This window comes from Panthera uncia, chromosome C2, assembly GCF_023721935.1.
Source record: "Panthera uncia isolate 11264 chromosome C2, Puncia_PCG_1.0, whole genome shotgun sequence".
Classification (NCBI taxonomy): domain Eukaryota; kingdom Metazoa; phylum Chordata; class Mammalia; order Carnivora; family Felidae; genus Panthera; species Panthera uncia.
The window spans coordinates 17888364-17910756 of record NC_064810.1 but is presented as its reverse complement, the minus strand read 5'-3'; the positions used below and the strand labels follow the sequence as shown (position 1 = coordinate 17910756).

The window sequence follows — 22393 nt, the reverse complement described above, 5'->3', positions numbered from 1 at the left end:
TACTTGGGATTCTCTCTCTCTCTCTGCCCCTCCCCCACTCATGCTCACTCTCTCAAAATAAATAAATAAACTTAAAAAAATAAACACAAGTTCCCTGCCATTAAAAAAAAAAAAAAGAAATGCACATTTCTAATACATGGTCAATGCTACACGTGAACAGATCCATAAGTCCTGCCTACTACCATTTCAGGAATCTTCTGCCGGGGCTCAGAAGCCACAGGTCCCTCCAGAAAGATCTCTCAATTACCTCCTTTCCAGTCCCCTGTGATGTGCGGTAAACAATCTCTTTGTTTTCAAAGGGGTTAGCAGAGATCGTTGAGAGATAGCAGTCAGGAATTTGGTGGCTGTCTCCAGCTGGTCTTAAGTAGCCAAAGCTGTCACTTGTGCAGGGTCACTGCTGAAAATGCCAAGGAGGGGCAGAAGGAGGAGGGGCAGGAAAGGGGACAGGCAACAGAGCTGCATCCTGGACAAGCATTCTTTAGATTCCTTCCCAAGTGGTTTTTTTCTACTGGGTTCACAGACGTTTCAAACTCTAGTAACTCGACCACAAAGTTTACGTAGCATTTTATGTATTTATTTTAAATGCTTATTTTTTTTTGAAGTGGGGGGAGGGAGAGAACAAGAGGGAGAGGGGCAGACAGAGAATCTCAAGCAGGTTCTGTGCTACCAGCATGGAGCCTGATGCGGGGCTCAAACCCATGAACGGTGAGATCATGACCTGAGCCGAAATCAAAAGTCGGACGCTCAAGTGACTGAGCCACCAGGCGTCCCTAGGCAGAATTTTAAATGTCATTCCTATTTTCAGATGTCAAAAATGTTACCAACGAAATGTGGAGATGCTACCACCTTGCAGCTGTTTGATAGAGCTGAAAAAGGGGTGCAGTGCCATAGGCAACGGGACCCCTCCCCCAGCCGTGGCATCTTCACGGGGTAAAGTGTAGCTGACTTGAACACCAAGGACAGTTCTGAAGGGTCCAAGAGGAGATGTTACAAAGAGGCTTGAAGTGGAAAATCAGAGCCATTGTTCTTTCAGAGCCCACTACGGGCCAGGCTCTGGACTTTCTACCTTATTCTTAGTCCAAATTTCTCTGCTGACCAGCCTATTTACAGATATTTCACAGACACGGACATTTAGGTGAAGGGAAGTGAAGCCATTTTCCTGCGGTCATAGCTCTAGTTAGTAACTAAAGAAGCTGTGAACTCAGATGCAAAGTCTAAATGACTCCAACGCTTACGGTCTGGATCATTCTATCTGGGCTGAGAGAAAGGGGAGGAATGGGTGTGGCTGCAGAGGAAGGGAAAGACTTCTTGTGGAGACATGGGTGCTCAGAAGTTCATACAAGTGAGGCCGGAGGGAGGGGAGCAGCAGAACTGAGGGTGGAACTGGTCAGACCTTCTTCTTACCAAACAGTGGCTGTCAAAGCTTGCTTCCTCAAGGAGCTAACTGCCCGGTCCAAGAGGAAAGACTGGCTGAACTCCACCCATCATTCCACTTTGCTGGAGGCAGGGGACACAAGTGGTTAAGCAGACAGACAGCGAAGGGGCCCCTGGGTGACTCAGTCGGTTGAATGTCAGACTCTTGATTTCGGCTCAGGTCATGATCTCACATGAGATCGAGCCCTGTGTCCGACTCTGCACTGATAGTGTGGAACCTGCTTGGGATTCTCTCTCTCGGCCCCTCCTCCGTCCTCCCCTCCCCAACTCTCTAAATAAATAAACATTAAAAAGAAGACAGCTTTTTAAGCTGTCCCCTGCCCCCGCCAGCTGACAGTTGATGTAAGAAATGGGGATACCAGGAGCACCTGGGTGGCTCAGTCGGTTAAGCATCTGACTCTTGGTTTCAGCTCAGGTCATGATCTCACAGTTTGTGAGTTCGAGCCCTACATCAGGCTCTGTGCTGACAGTGCAGAGCCTGCTTGGGATTCTCTCTCTCCTTCTCTCTCTGCCACCCCCCCTCCTCCCTCTCTCTCTCTCTCTCTCTCTCTCTCTCTCTCTCTCTCTCTCAAAAACAAATAAACTTAAAACAAACAAAAAAGAAATGGAGATACCAGTAGCTACCTCACAGGATGCTGTTGAGGATTACATGAAAAGCACTTCCCACAGTGCCTGGGTCATAGAAAGAGGTATGTAAGTTTCTTCTTATTCTTATTATTCTAGCAAAAGCCAAGGAAGCATCTATTTTTACATATGCTAAAAATAGAGGTGTTTATCTCAGAACTAATAAATCACAACAGTATGACATGATTAACTGCCAAGTTTCTAACGCCAAGTTCTTTCAGTTGGGACACACACACACACACACCAAACTAAAATAAATGTAAGACAGTACTTTTCCCCGTCTTAAAAAAATCATTAAATGCAGAGGCCAAGAGAAATTATTATGTACTGTAAGAGCTATCTTAAGTGTTTAGAATACAGAAGGTCTTCCATAAATTCCTTTGGATTGAAATATACATTCTTCTCCAAGACTGAGTAAATCCAGTATGGAAGACACTTACTGCCGATTTTTACAAATGATTCATCAACGTGAACTGTTATTGATAAATTACGTATACACGATTGGTGGGACATTTGTAACGGCTCACATACCTCCTCAGACAGCATGCCCCAGCATGGTCCCACCTCACAGTCTTTGCATATACTTAAAGGAAAGGGAAAAAGGTTTTCCTCTACCCTCTTGGTTCAGCATACTGAGGCCATGCAACTTAAACTGACAAAAGGCAGATCAACAGGAGAAAAGGCCTATAAATTTTATTGGATATGGGATGGGGGGAATGAGAGGGTAAAGAAAGTTAAAAAACAAAAAAAGTGGAAGCTCAAAGATACGGTTAGTTGTGAAAGGTTACATTCCATTTCAACAAAGAGCAGTAGGTTGTGGAGACATGAGAAGAAAAAGAAAAAGGTTTAGGCTACTGGGGTGGCATTTATTCACTATAAGTTTACAGCACTATATTTATTTATAATAAGTAAAGAATAAGTAAACAACATAGTCCCTGCTCCAAAAACCTAGAAAGTGAAACAGACCATAAAACTGGTTTACTGGCCAGGTAAACAGCAGTTAATAATCACAGATTATATGGGTTTGCCTAAATGAGATCCACAACCTTACAAAAGGTTCTACAGAGGAGGAATCTCATCACACACTGTTAAATTTAAAGACAAATCTAGGGGGCGCCTGGGTGGCTCAGTTGGTTAAGCATCAGGTCATGATCTCGCTCGAGCCCTGCGTCGGGCTCTGGGCTGATGGCTCAGAGCCTGGAGCCTGCTTCCGATTCTGTGTTTCCCTCTCTCTGCGCCCCTCCCCCGTTCATGCTCTGTCTCTGTCTCAAAAATAAATAAATGTTAAAAAAAAATTTTTTTTTTTCCCATTTGGCTTTTTTTTTTTTCCATTTGGCTTTATTTATTTATTTATTTATTTATTTATTTTTTTAATATATGAAATTTACTGTCAAATTGGTTTCCATACAACACCCAGTGCTCATCCCCAAAAAAAAATTTTTTTTAAATAAAGACAAATCTAGTTCTTTTTTGTGGATAAATATTCCTACCTTTGGGAACTTCTGAGACTAAATGTTTCTGACATTTTTTAGCCACATTAAGTCAGGAGAGACTTTGTTGTTTTAAATGTTTATTTATTTTTGAGAGAGAGAGACAGGCAGAACGAGCAGGGGAGGGGCAGAGAGAGAGGGGGAAACAGAGGATCAGAAGCGGGCTCAGCACTGACAGTGGAGAGCCCGATGCGTGCGGGGCTTGAACTCACAAACCTCGAGATCATGACCTGAGGAGAAGTCTGATGCTTAACCGACTGAGCCACCCAGGTGACCTGTCAGGAGAGACTTTTGAAAAGCAGGGAAATGGAAAGGACAGAGCTTTATTTACATCCGTGTAATCATGTCACAAAATTAATGCTTCCACTGGATGGCTGAAATCACAGTTTCACTGATGTCTACACTCGAGCCCTGGCTATGTCTGCCTGTCAAGTTTAACAACTTCTTATGGTCAAACTTCTTCCTATACAAGTGATCATGGAATTATTAAATAAGAGGATTGCGTGACTGAATTGGGACCTCAGGTTGTCCTTCTTTCTTTGTGGTGGTTAATCCTATGGTTTCTGTCCATCTCATTTTCTTTAAGTACTACATTATAGGTGAAGGACCACCATGTTGAACACTACTTGAGGGCAGCAATATAGGTCACTCAATAAACACTTAAAAAATATTAACAGGTATTTGGCACACGATCCTTTCTGACGTCACTACTTCCAACCTCAGTTTGGGTTGGAAATATGCCAAATTAAAAAGCACACACCCATAATTATATAGCTCCTGTTGCCCTAAACAGATTCATATACCCATTCAACATTATATTCACAAAGAGCTTATCACAGCCTAAGATTTCATGTTAAGGAATAAAGTGCAGGATATATGATAGAATTTACAGCATGATCTCAAAAATGCTGTATTTTTTTTAAGTTTATTTATTTTGAGAGAGAGAGAGAGAGAGAGAGAGAGAGAGCAAGCACAAGCAGGGAAGGGGCGGGGTGGGGGGAAGAGAGAGAACCCCAAGTAGGCTCCACACAGAGCCTGATGCGGGGCTCAATCCCATGCACCGTGAGATCACGACCTGAGATGAAATAAAGAGTCAACCTACGGAGCCACCCAGGGGGGCATGGGCTAACTGGATAAGGGGCATTAAGGGAGACACTTCTTGGGATGAGCACTGGGTATTACACATAGGGGATGAATCACTGGAATCTACTCCTGAAATCATCATTGCACTGTATGCTAACTAACTTAGATGTAAATTATAAATAAATAAATAAGTAAATAAATGAATGAATGAATGAATGAATGAATAAATAAATTGCTTTTTAAAAACGACATTTCAAAAAATGAGCCTGGGTGGCTCAGTCAGTTAAGTGCCTGACTCTTGATTTCAGCTCAGGTCATGATCTCACACTTTGAGTCCCACATCAGGCTCTGTGCTGAAAATGCAGAGCCTGCTTGGGAGTCTCTCTCTCTCCCTCTCTCTTTCTGCCCCTCCCCAACTCATTCATTCATGTGTGTGTGTATTATTTATAAACAAACAAACAAACTTTTTAAAAACATGACATAAAACACATATTTGTGGGCGGTAGGATTATATGTGATTTTATATTTTCTCTAAGTTACCTACAATGTACTTGTAATACTTTTCCATTTAAAAAATTCTAACTTAAACAGAATCATAATAAAAAAGACTCCCTCAAACATTAAAATCTCTAAACTTCTATTCCTCTTGGTTATATTTACTATGCAAAATATTGGCAAAATTGCTAAAAAGAACGGTGAATTTTTTAAGTTTAAAGATAATTTTTTAATAGACAACTGCTAAAGGAAATACAGATATCTCTGTACTTTTAAGTCATTCCTGGAAGACGTGCATCTTCTCAGTTATTATCCCATACATCAGGATTTGCAGGATACAATTATTTTATTCACAGAATATGAAGAAAATATAATGCATGCTTAAATTAACGATCAGGAGTGCTTTTGTGGGTAAAGGCTAGCCCAGATGAGAAGTCCTAAGGTTCATATAGAAAAATGGTTAAATTTAACACAAAACCTAAAATCACTGAACCTAAGTCACATGAGTAAACTCAAAATTCTTTTCAAAGCACTCTTACACAATCTACAACATCCAGGCTGATGAATATTTTAGAAAAATAACCTCCAACTCTCAAAGTTCACCCAACATGCATTTTCATATTGTAAAACAAATACTTTACATCAACGATCCCAAGAGCACGCTGATCCCGTCTTTGCCAACCCACCATGCCATGCAGAAAGCTTTCCACATTTGCTTACATTATGAAAATAACATGCCAGGAGTGCACTGGGCTTAAGTTGTCAAAAAACATCACACTTTATGTATAATCGGGTAAGAACTATGGGCACACACAGGCGCAGCCTTCCAGAAAATAAAAGAAGAAAAAGGAAAACTTAACCCCATTGTTTCCAGAAACAGACTGCATATACACAACAAAATGTTTGTTAATAGTGCCCTGTAGATCTTTCCTTTCAGTGGGCAGCTGACAGTCCAACTAGTGTTGGGTCACACACCCTGGGTCCCAAAGGATCTCCCCATTTCCTACTCCAACAGTGTGCGTACCAAAAAAAGGTGCTAGATATACCTGGCAATTTTATTTACTCTGCCCCAAAACAGAGTTTTCCAGATCGGACTATATGTTCTTTAGTGGGGAAGATCTTAAGGCTCCTCGCTTAAATAACTGATGGCAACCACCTGACATTTGGGACACACTGAAGTAGTCACAGAATGTGGAACAGGAAAAGGAAGAGTCAGGGTGATGACGAAAGAGACCAGAAGTCAGAGGAAGGGGTCTGGGCTTTGATACCGGGCAATCCAACTTTTCTTGATTCCAGTTTTTTTCATCTGTAAAATGAGGAAACTGAGAAAGCGCTACGGATACTACCTGCTCCCAAACATGATTTCTTTCCTGGACACCAGTATGTTGAGTTGGCCTTTCTACAGCTACGCTGTCCAATATGGTAGCCACTAGCCACACGTAGCTATTGAGTACTTCAAATGTGGCTGGTCCAAATTAAAATATGCTCTACAGATAAAAGTCTCAAGATATAAAGTTTAAAAAAAGAATGTAATAGGTTTGATTGATAGCTTTCATACTGAGTACATGTTGCAATAATAATTTGATTTATTGGGTTCGGTACAACATATTAAAACTAATAATACCTGTTTTGTTTCACTCTTTTATGTGGCTTCTAGAAGAGTTTGAATTGCATCTGTGATCCCATTATACTTTCATTGAAGAGTTTTGCTTTAGAGTTAGCCTTGAGGATTAAGTAAAGGCGAGGGGAATTATGAGATGAAATGACACCAGGAGAGCATCAGAATGGAAGCAGTCATTCCCTGCTTCTTCACCATTAGGACTTGGAGTTTAACTGTTTTCCATACAAAATGTATAGACGGCTGTTTTAAAGCCATTTTGCTCACCAACAATGAATCAGTGGCAAATAACAAACAGCAAATAATTGGCCTAAAATTAGTATCAATTCATTGACTCTAAGGCTAAATCTTAATTTTCAACTGCAAGCTTTAAGCATAATCATAAATGCATGTGCCTTTCCATAGGCACTTATAGCCTGTTTTTTCAGTTCCCTTTGAATTAAATATGCAAAATAATCATTTAGTTCATAAACAAGACCACAATCTTTTTTTAAAACTTACACTTGAATTTAACAGGAACAACTAAAATGAACTTGCACAGAGACATTTCACTGGTATCTAGCTAGAAACTTTCCCCCTAATCTTTGTGATCTGTATCAATTTATTTAATGTATTTTTAAATTTTCATTTATTATTTTTGGGAGGGGGGAGGGGCAGAGGGAGAAGGAGAGAGAGAACATCTTAAGCAGGCTCTATACCCAGTGCAGAGCCCCTGGGGCTGGGCTCATGATCACATGACTGTGAGATCATGCCCTGAGCCGAAATCAAGACTCAGACGCCCAACTGCCCAACAGACTGAGGCACCCAGGCGCCCCTGATGCATTTTAAATGATCAAAGAAGTAGAAATCATTTCTAGAGAGCTTGTTTACTTAGAAATACAATAGATTATGAACAAACCTAATAAAATATTTATACGATTCAGGTAAATTGAGAATGAATACTCAAGTATTCTTCTCAGAACATATTCTTGGACTGCCAACTTTTTCAATGAGGTGATCTTAAACAAAGGCATACATCTAACTGCCCACAAAATAAACTACCAACTGTTTAAAGTCAACAAAGCCAGCAGCAATAGTCCTGAACTCTACCATCCAGAGCCAACTAAAGGCAAACCCATTTCAGACCGGCCTTAAGTCACAACCAGTTATCAGGTCAAGTGTTTTCAAATATATAAAAATAGAACAGAATTCAGCATAAAATATATGTCCTTTGGTGAAATTAGTTTCTCAAATTATACACACACTATATGACCATTATAAAGTTATACTGGAATTAAAGAACACGATTTTCTTATACTTTCAAATTCTATCTACCAAAATGTAAAAATTTTTTTCAAACTTATATAATGACCACCTACTCTTTTTTGGGGGGGGGAGGAGAAAAAGTATAATTTCAAAACATGGCCAGGGGTAACATGAGAGAAATATATATTCAAATACACAATGGCCGTTCTCTCTGATTCTCATTATCAATCAATCGACAACTATTCTAGACACATACAAATTATCATCTGTTTTTTCTTTTTTTTTTTTAATTTTTTTAATGTTTATTTATTTTTGAGAGGCAGAGAGAGACAGAGCATGAGCAGGGGAGGGGCAGAGAGAGGAGGAGACACAGAATCCGAAGCAGGCTCCAGGCTCCGCACTGTCAGCACAGAGCCTGACATGGGGCTCGAACTCACAAACTGTGAGATCATGACCTGAGTGGAAGTCGGACACTTAACCAAGTCACACAGGCGCCACATCATCTGTTTTTCTGAACGCAGTCTCTAGAACTGATAAAATACTTCCTTGATAGATACTTCAAAATCAAAACAAAAAGAAAATAAATGCCAGATTTAAGATGATCAGTCTTGAATTACACTTTGATTCCTCTTAAAGAGAATCAAGGGTTCATAAAGAAGTAACGCAAGAAATAAAACCAGGAGGAACCTTGATAGTTTAGACATTTCCTTACGACGGAACCACGTACAATATATCAAACTATTAGGACATATGTTAAATACATCTTTAGGTGCTAATAAAATATGTACTATAAAACCTCAAACACTCCCTTATGTTAAGAAGTATACCCTGTCTGCTCAGGATTCTAAGTTGTTCCCACATCTTTATATCATCACACACTTCCTGGTAAGTATCTTCATTCGGCCACTTCTAGAATAATTGAAATGAATAAAAAAAAAATAGATAAGTAATTAAGATGAATTTAAATGGCGGTCCCATTGTTACTCATGTAAATGTATTAAGATTTATTTTCCTCTTTTTCATAGAGGAAACTTTTAATGACACAGGTGCACATAAACATATCTCAAAGTCTGTGTAGCTATGAAAAACAAGTTGAGCATGGTAGGCAATTCTAGCTCAAAAGAGGTTCTCAGTATTATGATACTTTCTAAAAATGTCAAAGCTTGTTTTACCTGCTAGTCCTTGCAAAGCACGAGCACAAGGTTGCTTTAGGGAAGGCTCTAGATCAAATGAAAGCCGGCACAGGGAGAGTATAGGGAGAGTAAACTGACCTTCCCATTACTTTCCACAGGGCCACTGGAATTATCCCTTTTTCCATCACTGTGATTGGAAGGGGTTCCCAGGAACACAAGTCTAAACCATAGTGGGTACAAATGGCCAGAGTGAAGGCTCAGCTCTTGGGTGTTCCTGCCATAAAAACAAAAAAGCACTCCCCACCTCCTCCTCCATTCTTAAAGATGTGCTTCCTATGTGGCTAGCCAACAGATAAGAAGTGAGCAAATCACAAAAACCTACCCTAATTGCTCACGTAGATAGAATCTTTCCTTTGGTTTGAATCAGAATGTTTCTGAATCTACCCACTCTCCTCTACATCCCTTTGTACCGCATGTCCTGCACATTCCCGAATGCCAGCTCTTTGTCACTCAATATCCTCCCCTCTCCGTATCCCATAAGAATCTAGAATGTATTCCTGGTGGTAATATTCCCAGGTAATACGCTACAGGTACCAGCCTCTCTTGGAATTGCGGGCTAAGGTCTAGCTAATGGGATTAAGCAGACATTGACAAGGACTTCGGCAAAGGCTACTAAATGTAGCTGAACCATAGTTATCAATGGCTACCTCCATTTTAGGAACATCTAAAAATACCCCCACTGCTGAGAAAATGAAGTTCAAACTCCTCAAGGCATCCCCAACTGTTAACCTCCTAGCATCCCCACATCATCTCCCCCACCCACATTCCTCTGGCTTCCTCTTTTGAACCTGTCTACACCTTCACTATTCCTTCAGTCTGGAAATCCTTGCCACGCCCCAGAGTTAACCTCCACTCAGTCTGGAAACCCAGTTTATTTATTTATTTATTTATTTATTTATTTATTTATGTATTTAAAAAAAAATTTTTTTTTTAACGTTTATTTATTTTTGAGACAGAGAGAGACAGAGCATGAACAGGGGAGGGGCAGAGAGAGAGAGAGGGAGACACAGAATCGGAAACAGGCTCCGGGCTCTGAGCTGTCAGCACAGAGCCTGACGCGGGGCTCAAACTCACAGACCGTGAGATCATGACCTGAGCCGAAGTCAGACGCTTAACCGACCGAGCCACCCAGGCGCCCCTGGAAACCCAGTTTAAATACTGGCTGCCTTTGCTATCAGGACTCTGTATATTCTTCCACTGTAGCCCGTGGCATACCGGGCCTAATTATCTCTACATCTTTTTTTCTTCCCCCATCAGGGTGCAAAATCCTTCAAGACACAATGTGAGTTCTTTGTTTCCTTGCAGCCCCACAAAGATACTAGTGCTCCTGTCACCCCTGAAACACAGAAGGCATCCAGTACCCGCCCATCAAATGAATGATGTTTTTAAAATTTCAAGAAAAAGGGGAGAAAAATGCAATATGACAATAAATTACTAATAGTAATGACAATAAATTAGTAATAATAAAAAATATGTAACTCCAAGTCAGGGTCAATATCACAGAAGTCAATCACAAATGCTCTGAGAAGATTTGGAATAGAGAAAAAGCAGATGAAGGCAGAATTCAAATAGCCAATTAAATCTGCTGCACTTAAGCTTCCCCTCATCTGCTAGAAGAATCGATCAATAATAGGCTTGGGTTTGTGTTCGGTGTTCTACTTCTGAGATGAATGAGCAAGCAAGCAATGAGGTTACATGTCAGAATTTTAAAAAAGCATAAATAATTTAACAATGGCAATAAACCTTTAGAATTCTATTTTAACCAATGTTTTTTCTTTTCCCCCTGGGGGGGAGGGGATTATGCTAAAATTTCTTTCTGATCTCTTTATTGGTTCTTTACAAAATCAATAAATACAACTAAAAACATACACACATTAAGAAATACTCCCAACAAACTGAATACTTCCCATCCGTGCCCTTACAACATGACAAAAATTTCACCATAATAAAATTCACAATGATAAAAAATTTAATCTGAGTCCAGCTCGCAAAATTGATGTGAAATATTCAAATTGCAAACACAGACAAGGAAAGGAATTGCCTGGAAACAAAGTACTTCCTATCTTGCTCATTGAAGTATGTCCTCCCTGCCACCAAATGTTCATTACCTTCGTCCTGGCTATCTCCAATGGCCATGCTGATAAATTACTCAGTCCCCAGTTCCCAGGACTCGCACTGTTTTAAGGACCTCTCAATCCAGCACCTCGCTCCTACTGCTTGGGCCACCCAGTCACATGGCCACCCTGGGAGCAGTCCCTCCTCTCATACTTCACTGAACAAGTATGCAGTAACTTCCAAACTGCAATTTTGTCACAACTGTACTCTTGAAAGTGGGGCCCTTCTCATTCCTCAAACTAACAGCAATATGCAAGCTGCCCTCACGTTCAAATATCCTATCAGCCAAGAACGCTGCCCACACAAAACAACCGTAGGATTTTAAAATTTAGTTTACTTTTATTGGATTTAAATTTTCTGGATTCAGGGTTGTAAGAGGATTTAACACTTGACATAAAACATTAAAAACAAGCCTGAGAAAACACTAGCAAGATACAAGACTCATCATAATGACCTCAATTAGATTTTCAATGCCTGTCAAGTTAATAGCATATAGTGTCATTGGCTTCAAGCCCTTGAACTGGAACAGCACAATTCTTTTAGAGAATAGAAGTAACAGCCCTCAGTTTTTGCCTTAAAGGCAAACTTTTGATCCTGGCTCACACTAAAGTAAAAAGTAAATATTAGCTGTATAACGGCAAAAAAAAGCGCAACAAACTGAAAAAAAGACAATGATAATGAAATTTCCATTTCGATTTCATTCCTGCACACAAATTTGACTCAAACAAAATCATTTCTAGGCACCCTCAATTGAAACTGTCCCACTCAATCTGAGGATTCACAAAACATTTCAAGAATGAGACCTTTTTTGCTAGGTCAACTGAATTTCTGGAAATAAAGAGTTGCAAATGACTGAACATTAAGTTATTGACAACATTTATGTGAAATCTTTTCACAATAAAATGTTTCAGAAAAGGCTAAAAAAATAAATCTTCTTTAAAAGACTTTAATATTCTCCCTACACTATAGTTAAGGGTCATTCACAATTTTTTAAACATACGTTAATTCAACTGTCAAGAATCAAACATGATTCTTTACTGTCACAATATAAAATTTCTAGAGCACTCATTAAAAATATTTATCAAATATTTAGTAAATGCTAAATGCAATGGTGGTGGTAAGTGATGAAACAGGTGTGGTAAACTGTGATCCCAATCCATATTAATTTTCTACCCCACCATTGTTGTTTTTAATTATTTAACCACTCCAAAGTAGATCCCTGTCCCCAGTTATTCTCTTACGTTATGGTGAGTATGTAATTCTCTCCTCCAGATAGCTAACTTTACATTTGGATAGTGACAAGATCAGAGACCTTTCCCGATAATACCCCATAAAAGATTACATCCACAAGAGACTTCCACATAGTATTCCCTCATATCCCTTACCCAACTTAATTTTTCCAAGTCTACTACATCCTGTTTATTTTGTCTGCCCCTCACTATATTGTAAGCTCCCTTGAGGGCAGGGGACTCAGAAATATTTGTTATATGAAAAAGTGAATTTTCTTTTGCATGGTGTGCCCTTAAAAATCTGTTCCTCTATGTAAAAAAAGCTATTAACTTTCTTATAAAAATCTAATTTTAATTTTGAATTGCTAATAGATTTAATAGGTAAGTGTCTGTGACTATATTATTCTTAGGATGATTAGTCTGCATGTTTGCAAATTTCTATCTATCTATCTATCTATCTATTTATTTATTTATTTATTTTTGAGAGAGAGTGAGCGAGCACCCATGCATATGCAGGTGAGTGGGCAAGAGGGGCAGAGAGAGCGAGAGAATCTCAACCAGGTTCTTCGATCAGCTGCACGCTGGGCTTGATCCCATGACCCTGGGATCATGACTCGAGCTGAAATCAAGAGTCGGATACTCAACCCACTGAGCCACCCAGGCACCCCATATTTGCAAGTTTCTATGGGAGTTTCTTAAGACTCATCACTTACATTTTCAAACTAATATGCTGCATTGACAAAACTGTTATTTATTTTAAACAAACCATAATAAGCAATTATAAGAGCATCAGTAAAGGAAAGATTTGCTCTCTAATATCAATTTGCATGATATGTTCTAATTTGAGTGCCTGAAAGTTAAGCTATGATTTCAAAAATCTGCATCAGTTTTAAAGGTTCAACCTTCAAAGTAAATGAGGACACTTTTGGGGCACCTGGGTGGCTCAGCTGGTTGAATGTCCAACTGTTGGTTTCAGCTCAGGTCATGATCTGTTTCATGAGGTCAAGCCCCACATCAGGCTCCAAACTGAAATCGCAGAGCTTGCTTGGGATTCTCTCTCCTTCTCTCTGCCCTTCCCCACTCACACTGTCTCTATCTCTCTCAAAATAAAATAAAATAAATAAACTTTTAAAAAAATGAGGATACTTCCAATAAATATGGTTAAGACAGCATTATGTCTATCTTTATCATGTGTGTCTATTAATTCCATTATAAAAAAACTGAGTAGTGTTATTGATAAAAACAATAATTATGCTTATGAAAATTCCCCCAACAGTAAGGGCAGATATAAAAAGTTCCTTTTGGGGGCGCCTGGGTGGCTCAGTCAGTTAAAGGTCCGACTTCGGCTCAGGTCATGATTTCGCGGTTTGTGAGTTGAAGCCCCATGTCGGGCTCTGTACTAGAGCCTGGAAACTGCTTCGGATTCTGTGTCTTCCTCTCTGTCTTCTCTTCTCACTCTCATTCTCTCCCTCTCCCCACCCCCCCTCAAAAATAAATAAACATTAAAAAAAATTTTTTTTAAGTTCCTTTTTGGACTAATCAAGCCTTGACAGACAATACTATTTTATTTTTGATTAAAACTTAAACTTATGTTGCCTCATTAATTTGATTGTAATTAAGCACATGCAGACATGGAAAACTGAACAAATGAGTTTGTGGTAGCTGGGGGTAAGGGGTCTAAGGTACACATATATACCTCAAGGGTGGGATTAAATCTCTTGTGTTTCTTCCTGCAAAATTTCCCCATCTATGGCCAAAATATATTAGTCATTAAAGGTTTGAAGTTTAACCAAGCCACAAGAGTAATCACGCATTTCTTCACTTAATACAAATGACTTTTCTTGATATACCAGATCTCTTATTCTCACGAAGTATCCTTTAAGGCCGAAGAGTAATTTATCAGTCTCTGTCATCTAGGAGACTTCCTTACATCCTTCAATGAAGACAGGATGTGGTTTGTGTGGAAGCAAACTGAGAGCATAGGACAAACTGTTAGATTCTCAAAGAAAGAATTAGGCCAAAAACAATTTCACATCAACAAAATAAACCCCTCCTTGGCCACAACATGGACTTTTCTCGCTCAATCAAATTTCTCAGCTAAAAATCATCTGCACTTGGGAAGAAAAAATAGAAAGACAAGGACTATCTGGAAATTGAAAGATACAAACACCATTTGGGGTCCATCACCGATAAGACCTTAAGAATTCTAGAATCCATTCATGTACAAAATATGCTGATTGTTATTTTCCCTTTTCTGAAACGCTTGTCTTGCGTATTCCTTGTCCCTCCTCACTGACCTTTACCTGTGGTTGTGGACCCATCTCATTCGCTGCTTACTGGATCTACTCTCAGCAGGTTTATTTCAAACATGGCTACATTCTCTTACTTGAACCCACTTTTTTTTTGATTGAGTAGGACAAGGATAAATACAAAAGTGGTTTAACAAAAACCCGCAGATTCCTTGGGACTTTGCTTATTCATTCTCCAATGTGTTAATCGCTCCTGAACTTCAGTAACACCAGTTCTGTGTACTCTCAAATATCCTTAGCCTAATTTTGAAATTGAGACTGAAACCTTGTATTATATAATAAACAAAATACGCTGATTCTTAAAGAGTCTGCTTTTAATTAAGCAGACCATTATACTCATCATCTGATAACTAATTCGTTATTTTTTTTTTCAATGTTTATTCAATTTTGAGAGACAGAGAGAGACAGATCATGAGCGGAGACAGGGCAGAGAGAAGGAGACACAGAATCCGAAGCAGGCTCCAGGCTCTGAGCCACCAGCACAGAGCCCGACACGGGGCTCGAACTCACAAACTGCAAGATCATGACCTGAGCCGAAGTCGGTCGCTCAACCGACTGAGCCACCGAGGCACCCCATAACTAATTCGTTTTATTTTAAAACCTAGTTCTTATAGAAATGCTGCACCCTCAAGCAGTCTGCTTTTCGGTTTCCTTGTACATGCTGGTGAAGCTCGTTTCACACTTTCATTTTAAGACCAAAAATCTTTTGCTGGCATTTGAAACCTTCCATTTTGGCCTTGATTGGCAAAACCTGTTTAGTCATTTTTTTTTTAGAAGAGATTTTGCTAAAAACTAAACCAAGCTTCTTCACAGCTCCTTGCATACAGCTGATAGTCAACTAATAGCGGAGTTAATAATCAAGCCAGTATACAAATTCGCTCAGTATTAGACAAATGTGGCAGGCTGCCCATATGCATACATTTAAAATCGGTCTGTCCATTTGTGCAAAAACTGCTTATGCTGCTTTACACATTTCTGTACTGTTTAAAATGTTTCAATGAACACAATATATTTTAATGTTTTCTTAAAAAGCCAACTGAAATACAAAATATGCATGTTTAGTAAATGAAATTTTAAACATGTATTCTGCAAATGTTATCTGTGGTATGTCATCCTTTAAATAAAATTCATTTGTTTTTTAGAGAACTGCCCATTTCCTGCAATAATCTTAGCTGGTCAGTTAAGTGCATTACTCAATACATAAGTAAAACATCATATAGGTGTTTTGTCTTGCCTTTGTACCTTTCAACTCTGTGTGACTTAAACATATCCATTTTATATCATCATCACATACAGTAGTAACTGACACACAGCTCTTATAAAGTGCCACATCATACTGTATATATTAACTCATATCCCGTTCCAAGCAAGCATTTTACACATATATGTTTTTCTATATACGTCCCCATTTTACAAAGGAAAAAATGAGGTCTGGAGCTAGCCCACAGTCAATAGCTCACAAGGGACAGAGCCAGGATTTAAGCCCAGGCAATCCTGCTCTAGTCCGGGCTCTGCATCAGTGTGAGATGTCACCTTCCCTGAACATGTGACAATCTCAATAATCAGGTGTTGCCTAACATCACATGGGTACCGAAATTACCATTACAAATGTGGGGACAATTCCACTCCTTACCACAGAGGCAGGCTTTTAAATACCTCTTGTCTTCCCCATTTCAAGCAGCACTACCTTCTTTCATAAAATACTATAATCCTAACATAGTTCAAGCTAAATCTGTATTGTAGGTTTCTTCAGAAATGCGGCCCAACTAAATCTAAGCTCCTTACTGCAGCTAAAATTTCATACATATGAACGGGAGCCCTCTGTATCCATCCTACTTTGAAGAGTCGGCAAACTAATCTATTAAGCATCACATTTTCATAAAACTATTAACTGATGAACATGTTGGACTGTTTTTTTTTGTAACGAATTAGTAGATTCTTGAACAAGGGTTTGAACAAGGGTCCACTTACACGCAGACCTTTTCTGTTAAATACAATACAGTCCTATTAATGTCCTTTCTCTTCCTTGGGATTTGCCTACTGACACCTTCTTTTCTCTAGCTTCCTCTTTTGTTAAGAATCCATACATATACAAACTACGCGCTAACGAACTATGCTATTGGTAAGGCTACAAGAGTAGGCTATTAGTACTGTGCTTTATTTCTTGACCAGTCATTCTAACCCAGTTTCTGGTGGACTTCTAAAGAGGGATGCCTATGTATTACTCAGGATTTACTCTCAAGAGGGAAAACTCACAAAACACTTTTTTTCAAAGAAAAAACACTCGTGCCCTCACAGACACAGTTATTTCTTAAGCTATCCCTAGGACACTGAATAAATGGTTACGTAACATTTTCCTCTTCACCATGGTTTTCATCTGCAAATTCAGTTTGAGGGTTTAGGTACTGTTGACCGTATTTTTTTTTTTAATGTTTTTATTTATTTTTGAGACAGAGAGAGACAGAGCATGAGCAGGGGAGGGGAAGAGAGAGAGGGAGACACAGAATCTGAAGCAGGCTCCAGGCTCTGAGCTGTCAGCACAGAGCGCAACGCGGGGCTCGAACTCACAGACCATGAGATCATGACCTGAGCCGAAGTCGGACGCTCAACCGACTGAGCCACCCAGGCGCCCCGACCGTATTTTTTTATTAACAACAACAAATTAAGAAATAGACATTTTGATTAAACTTGCTACTCAATCAGGGGGGATGCTCATTCCTTAACTTCCTCTGCCTGCCACCCCTCCCGCTCCTTCCAGCCCCTTATGAGGGTGTATCTGTATACTGGCTCTGAGACACAGGGTGACAGAATTTCCAGAGATTTGCAGGAGGTCGTATGTGGCATCACCCCCCACCCCGTACACTTGTATCTGGGATCCCACTACGAAAAGGAAACCATTTCACAACGATGTAGAACACGGAGAAGTAGAAACCACCAGCAAAAACCAAAACAGACATTTAACATTGTATTTTCCCGCCCTCCTCCCAGTGGCCCAGCGAATCACTTTTTTCGTCATGTACTCACTTCCTTAGTGAAGGTCCTACTGAAGGTACTGCAGCAGAGCGCTGAGATCTTACTTGCAGCCCCTTCCCTCACGCCCCTCAACCCCTTATTCCGAAGCCCCTACCCTTCGCCAGATTGTACCCTGCCCCCTCCTTTCTGTCTTCGCATCTGTCTCAGTTCATGAACATTCATTTATAGTGATTTATGGTCTGTCCTCCCCACTAGACTGGAAGCTTCATGAAGGAAAAGACTGTGTTGCTCACAACGTTTTCAGAGCTGTGGACTGTGTTTGGCCCAAGAAGAGAATCAGTACAACTGTCCCAAATGAATAGATGCAGTGTTTAGGAAAATCAAACCCCACATTGGCTCCACCCTCACCTCAGGTGTAGTGTGTGTGTGTGTGTGTGTGTGTGTGTGTGTGTGTGTCCCTCTGTCTCTGGTCTCTGGCAGGGAGAAGGTTGGGAGAGGCATGTAAACAAATGCTGTAAATGCTAAGACTTAAACTCCCTTCCCCAGACCTGGGGTACAATACTGGCTGGAATTTTCCTACCAGGAAATTCTCTAGGATTATCTCATCTCATTGTTCTTTATTCCTCAAATATAGATGTTTACACTGCAAGGCCTTTATTCAGTAAACCACTTAATCTGTCCTTTCCTCCTGGTATTCAACACTTTCTATTTCCTTTAACAATCCTGTGCCTGTCTTATTTAGTCTGCAAACTTTGGGTGAGCAGGGGAATGCGGGTGGGTGGTAATGAGGCAAATACAGTCAAATTAAACCTTCCCACCCAGGGCTTTACATCTAAAATACATGTATAAGGTTTACCTTTGCATTTGTAATTGACATAATGAAGCTGGGAATAAAGAAGGAATATATATTAAAGATGCTTTGTAAGTCTCTTAAGGTAATACATGTCCCCACCTAGATCAAATTTGCAGAAACAAAATGCACATTTCTACTGAATTTTATTGCATTTCTTTGGTGACAGTTTAGTGGCTACATGAAAGGCATATAACAGCTATGCTTATTTCTGGAATGACTGACACCCTTCATCTCCTTATAAATATCTCTATAGAAGTCTCCAGTATGCCATTAACAGTAGCATAACAATAGGGATCCTCTAGCAACGAGGAGAAAGCCTCATCCACAAACATAATCTGTTTTCCTTTAAACCATTATTCAATGGGCCACATTATTTCTTTTGTATTTTTTTTTTCCATCAGTCATTCCTAACTTAACCTTGAGATCTGTTCAGTTGCATGTTCCTTTTCACTTCCCCCATCAGGACCAGGGATCATTATTCTATCTGGAATACTTCTCCGCAGTACTAATAGCTTCCCAAATGCCATCAGGCACCTCTTCTGGTTAGGGTGACAAGAGAGAAGCTCTTGTGCCCTGCCAGTTATCATGATTTCCCATTGATTAGCAAGAAACGGTGACTCCTTAAAGATCACGATCAAATCTGGGCTTCACGATTCTGTGTATAGATGTCTACTCCTAAGGCAGGACTAGTCAGTATGACTAGGTATCCATAATCTGTGAATTACCACCATTATCAAAACAAGTAATTGTTTTTAGGTTAACCTCCCCTGTTTAGGTTAAACCCCTCAATAGGGTAAACTAAAATGTAAGAAGCACTATTATTTAAACAAATAAATGTTAGAGTCTTTTAATTTTATACTCTGTCAATACACCAGGCAAATTCATCGACTCAGGTAATAACCCCAAAAGTCGAGGCCCCATTAACATTGCCCTTATTCACTTCTTTTTTTAGAGCCAGCTGCAGTAGACCTATTTTCTAAGGCCTACAAAAAACACTCAACTCATAATTACATCTTTCAGTGGACATAGATATAGCTGAATTAATCCTCCTCAAACCTCATTAGAGTGAATTGCCTACCCTTCCACCAATGCTTTGCAAAATGGACTGTGAATTTCACCTCCACTATTTGAAAGAAGTGGCAGTAACAAGTAAAAATGTCCAAAAGAATGGCAGAAAGAGCAAAGAAATGCAAACAGGCCAAAAAAATAAACCTGACTCATATTTGCCTAAATGCTGCCTCTTTTTATACAGGAAAAAAAAAAAAAAAAAAAAAACAGTGCTCAAAAAAGTTAAATATTCACATTTGGGCAAACACTCCAAATGTAAAGGTTATGATATGCTTTTAATTACTTAATTTCTGTTTTTTAGCGTGTAGAAAGACAGTGGGGAAAATAACAGCAACACTTGTAGGAGTAAATGTTAAGTAATTGGAGGAAAAAAGAATCTCCTTCATTAAATGCATTTTTTAAAAAATACGGAAAACCAAATTCTTCACTTCTTAAATCAGTCTTAACCAGCCCTAAGATGATTTCTGAGCCACTTACAGGTAAAAAGAAAGGGGAAAAGTTCGATGACCTTGTAAATTAGGGACTCAAAAACCATAGTGGTGTGGTAATCTGCATAGCCTCAGGGTAATTACAGAAAAACACTGGTCTGGGAATTGCTTTTTTTGGAAAATTACCATGAGGTAGGGGAAAAGGAGGAAAAAAAAATGGAAAAATTGGGAGAGACTGCAAGTGCTAAGATACCAAAAAGGAACCCAAACGATGAGACATGCAAGCTCGTCTGCCCCTCCTGTCACGCAAACAACTTCTTAGCATCCTTAGGTAAAAAGAAAAATAGTCATTTTGCACAGGCGTTAGCTGAATGTTCGAGAGTTGGATGAATGGGGAAGACTTGTTATACACCTAGTGGTGGGTGGATTTCACCAGGCTGCAGCCTCCACACAGCTTTTCTTTGCTGCACTGCAGAGGCGCCATCTTCTCCGTCTTAATCTTCACTCAATTCAATCCTTTTATCTGCACCCTAAAAAAAAGACCCTGAGGACCCTCCCCGGCAGCCCGCGCCCCCAGGGGGACTAAACCAGACTGCCCAGCGCTGCCAGGGAAGAGACCGCGCCTTAATCAGACAAACGCCTCCTTTGATGCACAGGAGGGGAGAAGAGCTCGCGCCTCCCCTCCGCCCGCCACTGCCCTAATCAGACGCACACCCCACTGTCCGCGAATTTCTCCCCAAGGACTTTCCAGCCCGACACAGAATTAGCAAGCCCCGGAGGTGACGAGGAGTGGCCGTGGAGGGCCCCCCCCCCCGAGGCTCCGCCAAAGCGGCCCCAGCAGCGCCCCAGCCCCCTCTGGGACACACGCGCAGCTCCGGGAAGGGAGTCGGGCGGGAGCCTCGGTGGCGCACAGACCCAGGCGGCTGGCTCAGCCACCGCGCCCCGGGCTGGCGAGGGCGGGGTGTCGCGGCTTTTGTTCCCGGGAACCTTCTCCCTCTCCGGAAGGAGCTGAAGGTGCGGAGCGAACGCCAGGGCCGTCCAGGCTTTGGGGAAGGTGCGAGGTGGCCGTGGGTCTTCGACCCCTCCCATCTCTCTCAACTTACACAAAAGGGAGACGCAGAATGTACAAAGTTTGCCTAAGGAAGGTGGTGCGCGACCCTCTGGGGTCGCACTGAGGCGGCCGCAGCGAGCGGCCGCCAAAGGGAAGGAGCGAGAGGTCGGGCAGGGAAGAGGTGCTGGGGATAAGAAGAGAAGGTGAAACGGGGCAGAAAAGGCAAAGGGAAAGGGGGGCTGCTTCCCGAGCTGTCCCGGCTCCTCCTCCCCAGGGCCGGAAAGAAGGAAGGGCACCGATAGAGCCGAGGACGGGATCCAGGGACGCTGCGTTTTCGGTTTTCCCCACGTGCTCCGTCCCCCTTCCCCCCCCACCCCCCATCTGGAAGTCTCTCGCCTCTCCCCCAGCCCCCGCCCGCGAGGCAGGGACTGAGTCAGGGTCAGAGCTCAGGATCGCCTCCACCCCTCCTCTCCCACAACCGGCGCGGACCCCGGGAGCCCGACGCCTCGCGAGCTCCCTCTCCGCCGGCCGGAGCGCGCGTTCCCGGGCCAGGGCTGGGCCGGAGGCGCGGATGCGTAGGGCACCCGCAAGCGGGGGCGTGGGACGTGGAGGGAAGAGGGGTTCCCTGGACTGCCCCCGGCTTCTTCGGATTAAAGATTTAGGGGCATGGGATTCCCACCGCAGCCCCCACCCCCAATTCCGAGGCGCGGCACCCACCTCCAACGCCCGAGCCGTCCAGGCGGCCAGTAGGACCAGTGCCAAAGCAGGCAGCATCGCGACCCTGCGCGGGGCACCGAGCGCGCTGCTGTGCGAGTGGGATGAGCCGCGCCCTGGCTCCGCCGGTGCCGTCGCCGCCGCCGTCTCCGATGGCCCCCGCGCTCGCGCCGCTCCGGCTGCTCTCTCCAGCCGCTGCCGAGGAAACTGACGGAGCTGGAGCGCGGCGGCTGGGCTCGGAGCCCGGCGAGTCAGCTGATCCAGCCCACCCCGTTCGGCACCCGAGAGGGACCCCTAGCGGAGCCGCCGGGGAGCTGCGCGCGCGCGGGCCGGGAGGGGCCCGCGCCCCCGGCGCCCACAGGTGCGGCGGCCTCCGCTCCTGCGCGCCCCGCCCCGGCCGCCGGCCGCCGGCCCCCGGGGCCGCCCCCCGCCGGTGCGAGAGGGGGCTGCCGGGAGAGGACCGGTGCAGGG

The 22393-nt window shown here is 42.0% G+C and overlaps 1 protein-coding gene across 6 annotated transcripts in view; it reads right to left on the bottom strand.

Moving 5' to 3' along the window:
* The window catches only part of APP (amyloid beta precursor protein), a 272606-nt gene extending 250457 nt beyond the window's left edge, over window positions 1-22149 (bottom strand). For all 6 annotated transcript variants that reach the window (XM_049629302.1, XM_049629304.1, XM_049629305.1 and 3 more), the window contains exon 1: window positions 21926-22149. In XM_049629302.1, the coding sequence (XP_049485259.1) occupies window positions 21926-21982 (57 nt within the window). In that variant the 5' untranslated portion in view covers window positions 21983-22149. The remainder of the gene's footprint in view (window positions 1-21925) is intronic.
* Window positions 22150-22393: the final 244 nt, after the last annotated feature.